Genomic DNA, 13872 nt, shown 5'->3' on the forward strand with positions numbered 1-13872 from the left:
TCACAGGGCTGACACATAGACACAGACAACCATTCACACTCACATTCACACCTACGGTCAATTTAGAGTCACCAGTTAACCTAACCTGCATGTCTTTGGACTGTGGGGGAAACCGGAGCACCCGGAGGAAACCCACGCGGACACGGGGAGAACATGCAAACTCCACACAGAAAGGCCCTCGCCGGCCCCGGGGCTCAAACCTGGACCTTCTTGCTGTGAGGCGACAGCGCTAACCACTACACCACCGTGCCGCCCCTCATCATATATTAATTTCACATTTCTGAGAGAAAAAAAAAATACCGTGGGAAAAAAATGCAGAGGACATGACCTCGGTGTCCTCAATGGTAGTTACGGCCCTGGTGGTTAGCGCTGTTGCCTCACAGCAAGAAGGTCTGGGTTCGAGCCCTGTGGCCGGTGAGGACCTTTCTGTGTGGAGTTTGCATGTTCTCCCCGTGTCCGCGTGGGTTTCCTCCGGGTGCTCCGGTTTCCCCCACAGTCCAAAGACATGCAGGTTAGGTTAACTGGTGACTCTAAATTGACCGTAGGTGTGAATGTGAGTGTGAATGGTTGTCTGTGTCTATGTGTCAGCCCTGTGATGACCTGGTGACTTGTCCAGGGTGTACCCCGCCTTTCGCCCGTAGTCAGCTGGGATAGGCTCCAGCTTGTCCGTGACCCTGTAGGACAGGATAAAGCGGCTAGAGATCTGGGAGGGCGGCGCCCCAGCGCCCCCTATGGGCCAGCCGACACTGGTATAATCGTTGTTTGAGAACCGGCACGCGCTCCCGTGTCGAGGCTGAATGCGCGCGCACGCAGTGAGGGTAGAGGGTCTCTCTCTCTCTCTCTCTCTCTCTCATCCTGGCGGGTGGGACCCGCGCACCGTCTGCAGAAGGGCTATGGATGCGAGACGGCTGTCTGGTAATGGTAATAACATTCGGACATCTTTAATTTCTGCTTATTGAATAGTTTTTTAATCCGGTTCCGAGTTTTTAAACGATATAAAACAGACCCCGTGTCCGTTTCTAACCGTCTATTGTGCGCGCGCTTCCCTTGTTCCTGTTTTGAGCAGCGATGGAGGCCGGTGGCGGAGCGGCGCAGGGAGGCGCGCACAGAGCCAGCACCGAGGTAAGGGCTGCTCTGCAGGAGCACTCCATGAACCACAGCAGGAATTACACTTTTCAGGTGATTATAAGTCGTGTATTAATCGCAATATCGAGTTTCTTCAGGTCGCTGAGCCAGCACACCGGCGGTTTGATTTATTCAGGCCACAGGAGCACACACCCAAGTGCAGATGAATTGTTTGTGCTTCATTTCATTTCATGCACAAATGATGACATTTCACTGAACATAATAACAATACAGGCTACATGTGTACACTCAGACATGTTAAGGTACATAACTGGACCTTGAGGACCACTGAAAAGGTTTAAAAAGGTGTTAAGCAAAGCCATGTGCACCTTCAGGTAAGTGAACAGCTACAATAGGATGGTCCCACATCCATCCATCCATCCATCCATTATCCGTAGCTGCTTATCCTGATCATGATACATAGAGCTACACACACAGAAATGTTCACGGAGCTACAGCTGTGACTCGAGTCGGCCGTCTAGCTTGAAATTGTGACATCAGTTCATGGTATATCCAGGATCAGGGCCGTAGCCTGCATTTTAAAATCACCGAGGTCTCATCTCATCTCATTATCTGTAGCCGCTTTATCCTGTTCTACAGGGTCGCAGGCAAGCTGGAGCCTATCCCAGCTGACTACGGGCGAAAGGCGGGGTACACCCTGGACAAGTCGCCAGGTCATCACAGGGCCGACACACAGACACAGACAACCATTCACATTCACACCTACGCTCAATTTAGAGTCACCAGTTAACCTAACCTAGATGTCTCTGGACTGTGAGGGAAACCGGAGGAAACCCATGCAGACATGGGGAGAACATGCAAACTCCGCACAGAAAGACCCTCGCCGGCCACGGGGCTCGAACCCGGACCTTCTTGCTGTGAGGCGACAGGGCTAACCACTACACCAGACCTGGGCATTTTACGGCCCGCGGGCCGCATCCGGCCCTTTGGTTCATTCTGACCGGCCCGCGTAAGGTTAATTAGAAATTACAAAATAAACATTTTCTAATTTTACCTCATGCATGGACTGAATGTGCATTGCTTTTATTTTGAAGTTGTGTTCAACAAAAACGCAATGCGCGCGACATGAACAGGACATGAAATCCCACGAAACCTAATCCCGCGATAACTACTTCCGTAATTTGTCCAGACCAACCGCAAACTTGTACGTCATCCTTCAGATGGTCCAGCCAATCACATAGTGTGACGTCACCAGCAGGCACCGGAGCCCGAGCCGATCTGTAGATCTGATACCTACACCGAATCGACGTTGTTGGGAGCAGGTCACAAGAAGACTTTAGCCCCCAAAATGTCCGCAAAAAGAAGAAAGGTAGATGCCGAATGCAGGGCTTTCAACAAAACACGGACTGCTAAGTATTTATTTACTGAAGTCAGAGATAAAGCCGTGTGTTTAGTTTGTGGAGAGCAGATCCGAAAAACACCAAATGAGGTGATTAGACTACAAATGTGGGCATCATTATTATAATATGATGTATCTTGCTTGATATTTGGAGTAGAAAGACAATATTGTGATGTCTTTATTGTGTTTTGGGGTGAATGTGACTGAAAAAAAAAAGGTACAAACATTCATATTTTGTTAACCATTGCTTTGGGAAATTTGATTGAATAAATGACATTTTTTGTAAGGCAACCTCGTTTTTTCCATACTCTTACCAGTCTTAGCAGCTTGTAAAAACAATGATATTTACTGCTTTATATAAAGAAATACAATTAATATTATGCAGAATTTAGTTCAGCCTTTTGGTCCGGCCCTCCACAAAATTTTCTGTTTCTCATGTGGCCCCATGGAAAAAATAATTGCCCACCCCTGCACTACACCACCGTGCCGCCCTGAATATCATCGGTTTTGAAAAAAATCATGTATGTGGCAAGAGTAAGAATAATTTAAGCTTGTTTAATGGTTTGATCTGGCCCAAGCAATGAGGACAAAAGACACCCTCACCATGTAGCCTATGTAACTAAGACACATTAACAATGTGGCATCCGTTACACCTACACACAAAAAAAAATTCTGGGAAAAAAAAAAAAACAGTATACACCACCATGTTTTAGACAAAGTTACCCAAGGCAAACATAAGTTGAAATTTCCACTCTCTTGCTTTGGCTTGTCGAATGATTTATTTTTAAAATCACAAACAAGGTAGGCTAAACAGACACAGAAGACAGAGTCAACGTTTAACATATCTAACAATACACTTTTTACGGAGACGTTTTAATATTATTCTTTTTTTTTTTTTTTTATCCAGTTGAATATTTAGCGTACAAATCTATTTTCAGCTCTTAAAATTGGCCGAGGTCCGGACCTCGGTGGCCTCATAGCTGGCTACGGCCATGTCCAGGATATATCATGACTGACTCATACTATATCCATTTTTTTTTTACATTTCTGACATTATGCAGTGTTCTCCCCGTGTCCGTGTGGGTTTCCTCCGGGTGCTCCAGTTTCCCCCACAATCTAAAGGCATGCGGGTTGGGCTCTAAATTGACCGTAGGTGTAAATGGTTGTCTGTGTCTGTGTTAGCCCTGCGATGACCTGGTGACTTGTCCAAAGTGTACCCGGCTCTCGCACATAGTTAGCTGGGATAGGCTCCAGCTTGCCCGCGACCCTGTAGGACAGGATAAGCGGCTACAGATGATGGATGGATGGACATCATGCAATATATTGCTTAATCACTGGTGGAACTATTTTATGTCATGTGAGCCATCCTTGGCCAATCCATCCATCATTTGTAGCCGCTTATCCTGTTCTACAGGGTCACGGACAAGCTGGAGCCTATCCCAGCTGACTACGGGCGAAAGGCGGGGTACACCCTGGACAAGTCACCAGGTCATCACAGGGCTGACACATAGACACAGACAACCATTCACACTCACATTCACACCTACGGTCAATTTAGAGTCACCAGTTAACCTAACCTGCATGTCTTTGGACTGTGGGGGAAACCGGAGCACCCGGAGGAAACCCACGGGGAGAACATGCAAACTCCGCACAGAAAGGCCCTCGTCAGCCTCGAACCCAGGACCTTCTTGCTGTGAGGCGACAGCGCTAACCAATACACCACCGTGCTGCCATGGTCCCACATAGATGCGTTAAAGATTGCACTTCCCAAAAAACACTTTGTGCCCTGTGTCACCCTTTCGTGAGTGGATAATCTCATTGGGATATCAGGGGCATAGCTAGGATTTTTCAAATGGAGGGGTCATACACTGACTGGCAGCCTGAGTACATACCCGCAGGTTTGTAAATGAAAAAATACATTGAATACATTTGAGAAAATAAGTCTTTGCATCATTCTTTCATCTCATGTTGCGAGCTGTTTCATCTTGTTTTGACTTTGTTTTATCATAAACTGATTTAGTACTAGAATAGAACTATGAAAAATATGTCACAAAAAATAATTACCATTGCTAGTTTTAGGTAGCTTAGAAATCGGCTCTTCCATTATTGCTGTTTCTTCCACGTTTTCTTGGTGTTGTGTTCTAGAAACAGCACACTAAAACTTGGCTTTGAAGCCACAAAATGCAACTTTGATGGAAAAAAATATATAATAAATTGCTTACCTCTCTTCACGTCGAAAGAAGGAGGAAAGTTTCGCTTGTTTTGACATGGCGAATTATTAACACGAGGAAATACTCGTAATTCGTAACTGAAAAGACTGCAGCTACACTGGCAGTGCGATCGTGTTGCGCTTGCGCAGAACTGGGTTTTCGTGCCCAAACCACAGGAAGCCCATACAAGGTTATAGAAACCCTAATGAGGCTGAGGTGACAATCTAGTTTAAAAAAAATGTTAGAAAAATCACAGTGGGCACTTTTCTAATATTCTTATGCAGCTATTGAAAAAATGTATGGTCCGACAAAGTGGGGGTCACGGGCACCCCAGGACCCCCCCCAGCTACGCCCCTGGATATTGTAGACTTGGACCTACGAATTGCTGCTGTAATCATAAACACTATTGTGAAATATGTGGGCGGCAAGGTGGTCTGTCGCCACACAGCAAGAAGGTTCCTTGTTTCAATCTCACAGCTGATGAGGGGCTTTTCTGTGTGGAGTTTGCATGTTCTGCCTGTGTCTGTATGGACCCTTTTCATGTGATGTCACGACAAACGCGGCCGCCATTTTGGACATGTACTACCAGTAGTTTACCACAGCCAACATTGAGGAACGGCAGCAAAGAAAGTGTTTATTTTCAGCAAGACTTCCATCATGCCACTATATTGTTGTGTACCTGGATGTAGTAACCATCAACAAACAAGGCAAGGGTTATCGTTTTATCGGATCCCGGTAGATGCTGACCGACGGAGAAGATGGATAGCGGCATACCAACGCTTGTGTAGTGACCACTTTGTTGGAGGTAAGACGAATAAAATTAGCCAGAAAAGGCATTACATTGCTGTTAACATTCCATTCTAGTTTACTGTAATTATGATCTGGCAGCTATTTACACTGGATCCAGTGTAAATAGCTGCCGGAGCCAACGTCCGAGCCAGCGCTGGCTCGCGGCCGGCCGGAGCAGCTCGCTAGCTCGGACGTTGGCTCCGGCAGCTATTTACACTGGATCCGGTGTAAATAGCTGCCAGATCATAATTACAGTAAACTAGTAAATACAGTTTTCTGCATCTCGCTCCTTTTTCTTTTATGTTTGTCGCCTTCCTCGCATTCAAACCGATTCGAGCTGAAGTCCACTACATGTCCAAAATGGCGGTCGCTGTTACGAAGGTCACGTGACTGAAAAGGGTCTATAGGTTTCCTCTGGGTACTCCGGTTTCCCTCACAGTCCAAAGACATGCAGTTAGGTTAACTGGCTCCTCTAAATTGTCCACTGATCAAGCTCCTCCAAGTTTAAAATGCCCAAGACACACTAATGATGGACTGTTAAAATGTCATCAGCGGTGCCCTTACAGCCCTTGCTGGCTATAGGGAAAAGAAGAACATATGTACATATTGTTTTGACCTTTTAAGTGTACGATTGCGGAAGAGTAATGATTTATAACCCTACTATCCGGTCTCAGCAAAGGTTGTTTCAAGAAGATTTTCCTTCCCATTGTTGCTTCAGGCTTGCTCATTAGGGATCTAAATCTACACTTAAATTTCTGTAAAAATGCTTTGTGACAATATCTGTTGTTAAAAATGCGATACAAATAAATTGAATTGAATTCAGTCAATGGTACCATTCCTGTACAGATTGGTACCTTCATTTCCAAAAGAATGGACACTGACACAGATTAGAGCTCTCTGATTTCAAATATCATGTTTGAAGCACAGCAGGGTAAATGCAGCACTTCATTCACACAGTTCATTCTCAGAGCTAAAGGCAGCTTGGTAAATCCCATCACTTTTATTTGAAACTTTTTGCTTAATCCATCCATCCATCATCATCTGTAGCCGGTTATCCTGTGCAGGGTCGCAGGCAAGCTGGAGCCTATCCCAGCTGACTACGGGCGAGAGGCGGGGTACACCCTGGACAAGTCGCCAGGTCATCACAGGGCTGACACATAGACACAACCAACCACTCACATTCACACCTACGGTCAATTTAGAGTCACCAGTTAACCTAACCTGCATGTCTTTGGACTGTGGGGGAAACCGGAGCACCCGGAGGAAACCCATGCGGACACGGGGAGAACACGCAAACTCCACACAGAAAGGCCCTCGTCGGCTGCTGGGCTCGAACCCGGACCTTCTTGCTGTGAGGCGACAGCGCTAACCACTACACCACCGTGCCGCCCTGCTTAACATAACCTTGATTGTATATCATGATCAGGGGCATCACTAGGAATTAAGCTTTACTGGGGCACTGCCCCACCCCCCCGACACACACACACAAAATGCCCCCCCCCCCCCCCCCCCCCCCCCCCCCGCACAATGCACCTTAACGTTCCTGATATACATCTACTGGTAAAGTTAAAAAGGGAGAGTCTGTTCAAGAATGCATTAAGATGTTTATTTAAACATACTCTATTGTCTTTCATATGCAGTAAACCTGCCAAACATTTCATGGAACAGCTAAACAGCTGAATAACCTAACTAATTTTATGTATTTGATTCAAGTTTTCTATTATGCATTTGTATTACATTCCACAAGAGTAAAGAAGCAATTTTGGGGAAAAAGTTAACCAAGGAACATTTCAACTTGTCACTTCATTTCTTAAACAGTATAGTGTAGGCTAATGCCTGGTTTTTTTCAATCATTATGCAGCTGGTTAGTTATGACGGACTAGCACATAGCCTACAACCTTAATCTTGCCTCTCTCACCCTCCTCCTCATCTGTCACTGTTTCCCTGCCCTGTCTCTGCTTCGCGAGAAGAATTGTCTGATATCCATCTGGAAAAGTAATTTAATATTGTTTAATTCGATGTAGTTTAATGGGTTTGTTAGAATATGGTTTGCTTAGTTTTGTTGCAAAAACTTCGCGCTACCTTAACTCATCCAGAGCCCGTTCTCTGACTCATCCAAAGAGTAGACTCATCTCTCCAGCAGGCTAAATGGACTCATGGCATGCCGCACGCACGCTATGTTTACAGTGAGAATCTCCCAGACCAATCAGAAAATTAATTAGAAAGAAGAGGCGATAGAAGTTTGAAACACACTGTCCTACAACTTACAGTAGATAAACGATCTGCCAAAGGAACTAGTTATGAAAATCTTTCAACATTTTCTTACTGGGGCACAGCTGATTTTTACTGGGCCTAGTGACGCCCCTGATCATGACAGAGTTTCTTGTGGACAAAGTTCAGATGAAGCATTCTGGACAAAATAACAAAAGAACTTCTGTTGCCTTGCACTTTATCAGGGCACGTATTTTAAGATTTGTATAGAAAGGCAGCTTGTTTCCATTTGTCTTAAAATGCTTTTCATTGTGACACATCTACACAAAGTGACTGAGTCTGTTATGGTAAATGATTGACATCCCCCTTTTATAAATTCTTCAGTGCTTAAGACTGACTGAAGAGAGAGACGAAGCCGAAAGACAGCTTAAGCACATTAAGAGGGGTAAGTTCACCTGAAAGCTGTTTGAGGTGAGTTAGTGCTATAATGCTAGTAATATTTTAATATCTGAATGACTTTCATTGCTAAATCAGCTGGTGAAATTCTCAGTTATGTGGTACAGAAATATATTTATTTGGCTGAAATTTATATCCAAATTGCCACTGAGGCAGACTCCAATTCAGGCATAGATACAGGTGAGTAGTTAAGGAATAAGATTGATTAGATTCACTTTATTCATCCCACATCGGGGAAATTCACGTGTTACAGTAGCAAGAAAATGTCAAACAGATAAATAAAACTGAAATAAAAATTAAACAAATGAAGGATTAAATACAGAGGGCTATTTGCATTATCTACCGTGAAAAAGTATAGAAAAATTACCTTATTGAGAGGCTCGGAAAAAGGGCTTTTCAAAAGGTTATTTATTTATTTATTTTATTGATATGCTGCTGTGATTTTGAGCCCTCAAACAGTGTTTCATTGCATAGAAATGTGCAATGACAAAGTTATCTATCTATCTATCTATCTATCTATCTATCTATCTATCTATCTATCTATCTATCTATCTATCTATCTATCTATCTATCTATCTATCTATCTATCTATCTATCTATCTATCTATCTATCCTCAAGAACAAACAGCAACTCCTGGGGTCTGAACTTCAGTCATATTTCAGTCACTAATGTACGTTTAAATGCTGTGTTAATACTTCCCTAAACAATCCTGAATAAAATATATTCAAAACATCAGCGTTTGATCATCCTATACTTTGATATACCACTGTAAAAGGTTCAAATTCATATGTTCTATGTAGAACCTCAGAACAGATGGGTTCCCTTTGTTACAAGTAAACCACATTTAGAAACCTAGAAACACTGACCATCCAAAGAACCTTTGAGGAACCTTTTTTTTTTCTTGAGTGCACTCTAGAACATACTCTTTACCTTCCTAATTTCCTGGGTTTTCCAGTCTGTGTGATTTTCCCTAAATGGGTCATGGAAACTGAATACTACTTCTAGAAGTAATTCATCATCAGCATTCAGTCTTATTCAGCTTCATTGGAAAGATTCTGGGTGAGACTTGAATTGTGCAGAGTCAGCATCCTCCACTTGTGCTCATTTACATTTCCAGGATATATATGTGTGGGGCTGGGACAATCTTTCATTTTTGAAATTTTGACATTTTTTACTGTTTGTAGTACAGGCTTTCCTGAAATGAAATATAATACAGGGTGTTTCAAAAAACTGGATATTATTTGAGATGTAAATATCCCAGAAACTACATAGTCTAGGCAAATGAAACTGAACAGGCTTAATGTTGAGCAATATAACATTTATTCCTCAAAATTTGAATGAGAAATTCAAAGGTATGTGGATTCCATGAACGATTTCACAACTTTTCAATATTGGCGAACCCACTCGACTGTCTCTTCCGATGCTGGTGGTCGTCCAGATCCTTTTGCCCTGCACACACAGCCTTCCTCTTTGAACTTTTTGTGCCATGTCCAAATCTGCATTACAGTTGGTGTGTTTTTAGAGAATTCTGTCATAAATGCACACTGAACAGTCTTGTTCGACTGTGTTCGAGCGTATTCTAACACACAAAACGCCTTTTCTTTTCCAGTGAATGGCATTTCTATACCTAAAAAGATCTCATCTCATTATCTCTAGCCACTTTATCCTGTTCTACAGGGTCGTAGGCAAGCTGGAGCCTATCCCAGCTGACTATGGGCGAAAGGCGGGGTACACCCTGGACAAGTTGCCAGGTCATCACAGGGCTGACACATAGACACAGACAACCATTCACACTCTCATTCACACCTACGGTCAATTTAGAGTCACCAGTTAACCTAACCTGCATGTCTTTGGACTGTGGGGGAAACCGGAGCACCCGGAGGAAACCCACGCGGACACGGGGAGAACATGCAAACTCCACACAGAAAGGCCCTCGCCGGCCACGGGGCTCGAACCCGGACCTTCTTGCTGTGAGGCGACAGCGCTAACCACTACACCACCTAAAAAGATAAAAACAAAAAACATTAAACATAAAATTTTGACACCCTGTATTATATGCACACGAGTGTTTTACTAGGAAATATACCACTCATATTTTTCATACGAGCTACATCCGGGACATGGAGAACCAAAACCGTGACATAAATAGAGGATATTACACGGTTGCGCAAAGACACGAAGTTTATCTTTGAGTGGTGAACATATCCACGAGTGAGCGAAGTGAACGGGCGAAAATATTTTTTCAGCACGAGAAGATGATCTTCATACTTCTGCATCACCATGTAATGTTCTTTATATTATATAGACACATTCACACAAAATACGCAAGTTAATCAAAAGAATTTTACTTTTGAACCGGTTCGCCATTTTGACAACGCGAAATTTATCAAAACAATTCATCGATTTCCTCACAAGTGACATATGGAGATTTGTCACGGTTTTGGTTCTTCATGTCCTGGATGTAGCACGTATGAAAAACACGTGTGGCGTATTTCCCAGTAAAACACTCGTTTCCATATAGTAAATCTGTGTGTCACTCATGAGGAAATCGATAAATTGTTTTGATAAATTTGGGTACTTTTTTGTAAATGCATCTGTATAATAAAAAGAAAATCACACATTGGCTTGAAGATATGAAGTCACTCCCAGTGTTTTTCCGCTGACTAGATGCGCGTTGTCAAAATGGTGAACCCGTTCAGAATTAAAATTCTTTTGATTAACTCGCTTTGTTTAGTGGATGTGTCTATATAATATATAAAAAAAACATTCCACGGTGGTGCGAATATATGAAGTTTCTTTTCTTGTGTTAAAATATTTTCACTTGTTTGCTTCGCTCACTCGTGAATATGTTCACCACCAAACTTCATATCTTCACACAACCGTGTAATATCCTCAATGTATCTGTCTCTTTTGCATGTATCTCCAATTTACAAGTTACTGTATTGGATATAATTTTCAAATCCACTTGCCTCCAAAAGTGAAAAGGAAGCAAATTTAATTTTGAAGGAACGCTCTGGGATTTTTTTTTTTTAACCTGGGCCCCGTTTTCCCATCTCTTTGAGTCGAGATGTTTACTAGGGACAAAAATGATTGAAATCGGTCCAGTATTGAGTTAGAACGCTATATCCGGCAACCACAAAAGAAAGGACATGAAAAGGGGTCCTTTCCATGTTGTTAGACACTCATTCACATTGTCATAATTGGCTAAATATTCAAGCATTACTTTGGAAATAGACTTTCCAATTTCTGCATGACTTCTCCTTTTGTAAACATTAAGCAGCCTCTGTGCAGAAATCAACTCCAGGTACTGAATGGGGCATACTGTGCTGCATCAGAGACCAGAAGAAAAGAAAGGTAAAACAAACGAGTGTTTCTACTCTCATTTCTACATTTTCTTTACAGTTATTGAGGTTAAAAAGTCCCAGGTACATCTCCTTTCCTTGTTGTCAGACACTTCCATAGATTAAAGTTTTCCGTCGTCTGACGGATTTCCGTCAACTGAACTCTCCCAAGGCCAAATGTGAGGTCGGTGCTGATCCGAGGAGAATTAAAATGACGGGTGGTTGGGTAGAGATTGGGTTATAACACTGATGTGTTGCAACACCAACTATCAGCAGGGTTTATTTAACTTTTTTGTTTTTGAGCCATGCTTTGTGTCGTTCATTTCCTAGGTTTGATCATGTTTAAACGTTCGCTGTCTACGGTGCGGCATTAAAAAAACATGCGCTGTCAAAATTGGCAAAATACATTCCCATGTGGTTGGCGTGCTTGTGTCTGACCATTTCTGTTTTGTATTAAATTAAATCTTGCCAAAATGACTTAGTTCAAACTTGGACATATAGAAATAGAGCATGTTAAAAAAAAAAATAAAGAAAAAATAAACCCTGGAAAGCCCGCTCCTCTGCTTCAGCCAGACTTGAAGACCCGACAGTGCAATGCTTGCAGACTGTCAGAAGTAATTAGACCTAAATTTATAGCTAACAAATCAGCAGACGCCCCAACAATTATTATTTTCGTTAGGCCAGTGTGTAAGGTATGTTAGAACCGTGCCTTATAGCCTACGTTATATCACAATTTAAAGGACATTTGAGGAGTTGGAGGCTGCGAGCGCAATGATGTTCTGACATTCGCTAAACTTTATTCCCTGAAAATCATACACCAGCGTTCAATGCCCCAAACAGTCAAAATGTCTAGAAGACTACGGTTAAATAATAATCATAGCCTACTAAGTTAAATTACATCAAAACATCTGTTTCTGGCCTATGAAATGATGGAGGAAAATGAGAACGAACGCAAAGTAGATAGCAGCCAACTTCACACGATCTTTTAGGTAACTTAACACTCGTGTTGGCCACAACATTTCTCTTAATAAAATCTTGAATTGTTTTTGAAGTCGTATTCAACACAAAATAAGGTCAAACCCCAATTTTAATTTAAGCGAAGATCCAAACTTTTTTTCTATATTAACGTCGAGCATAGAGGAGCATGTCATTCTGCTTTCGGTTTCGGCAGCATGGATGCGCTTTACATGAAAGAAGGCACTGATGTGTCTGCCATCTATAAAGGTGTAAAAAACAAGTGGAGGTGGGCTTGGCTGTACGAAATAGGTGAAAACGGAAAGCCATGGTTCATGGTGCAAAAAACTAAACATTCCAGGCGCTTGCATTTGTGTGGTTTGCCACAAAAAAATAATATACGGAAGCAATGGAAAGAAAGTGCAGTAAATTGAATATATTAATCCATTAATTAATTGATGATAAAGTTAACCATTCTCAGAATTTCATCGAAATCCCCCCCCCCCCCCCCCCCCCCCCCCTGTAAATTTTCAGTCAAATAAATTTTTTTTTTTTTGCTTTAATCCATGCACTTCTGTCAATGGCAAAAACAAGCAGTTTACTTTGATGTGGATATTTTGCCCGGTAGGATTACATTGTATAGCCATTTTGTAGTTTCCGGTTATAGTGTTCTAACTCAATACCGGACCAATTTCAAACATTTTTGTTTCTCGTAAATATTTGGACCCAAAGAGATGGGAAAATAGGGTCCGGGTTAAAAAATCCTGGAGCTTTCCTTTAAGATTCAATTACAATGGCAGAGTAGATGCATCATGGACATTTTGACAGCCAGTATCTGATTACATACTGATCTGATTAGGCTTATGTTGTTTTCACCCCTGCTATGCAGCAACTTGATCAAACCCTGACATTCTGTGTGAGGTACTCACCCTTCGCTAGCAAGGTTTTAAACATCATTAGGCAGACTGATTGTTTTTACTTCACAGTGTGTTGGATGACATGGCCAAAGTCTTGTATCATGATATGTATAATTTCATATCTTGAAAAGATGCATATCATGCGATATTACGTTTTTTTTTTTTTCTTTTCTAAAAGTTGCGATTGGAAAATGTTGGCTTGTATTGGTCATGTTTTCCATGTCCGTACATTTTATGCATGTCATCTTCACTGAGAATCTTTTATATTATTGTTATTACATTCAAAATGGAAAAGTGGGAATAGTAAGTTCAAGCTTTTAACCTGCTTTAAATTTAACAGAAACTCCCTTCTGTTTCTTTATTACACGTATATACTACATGGCTCATCAGCACATGCTTTATGGATCAATAGAGCTCGTTTGAATGAAGCCCCAGACTCTTTCTGAAACAATCAACGCTTCCTCCTGGAGTTACCATCATCCCCAGTGGAGGGTTAATAGTCTCTGAC

General features: G+C 42.2%; 1 protein-coding gene across 1 annotated transcript in view; it reads left to right on the forward strand.

Annotated features, from left to right (window-relative positions):
- The first annotated feature begins 893 nt into the window (after positions 1 to 893).
- Positions 894 to 13872, forward strand: part of shtn3 (shootin 3) — a 62245-nt gene continuing 49266 nt past the window's right edge. The window contains exons 1-3 of the mRNA XM_060926996.1: positions 894 to 921; positions 1064 to 1122; positions 8080 to 8140. Coding sequence (XP_060782979.1) covers positions 894 to 921; positions 1064 to 1122; positions 8080 to 8140 — 148 coding nt within the window. The remainder of the gene's footprint in view (positions 922 to 1063; positions 1123 to 8079; positions 8141 to 13872) is intronic.

This window comes from Neoarius graeffei, chromosome 8, assembly GCF_027579695.1.
Source record: "Neoarius graeffei isolate fNeoGra1 chromosome 8, fNeoGra1.pri, whole genome shotgun sequence".
Taxonomy (NCBI): Eukaryota; Metazoa; Chordata; class Actinopteri; order Siluriformes; family Ariidae; genus Neoarius; species Neoarius graeffei.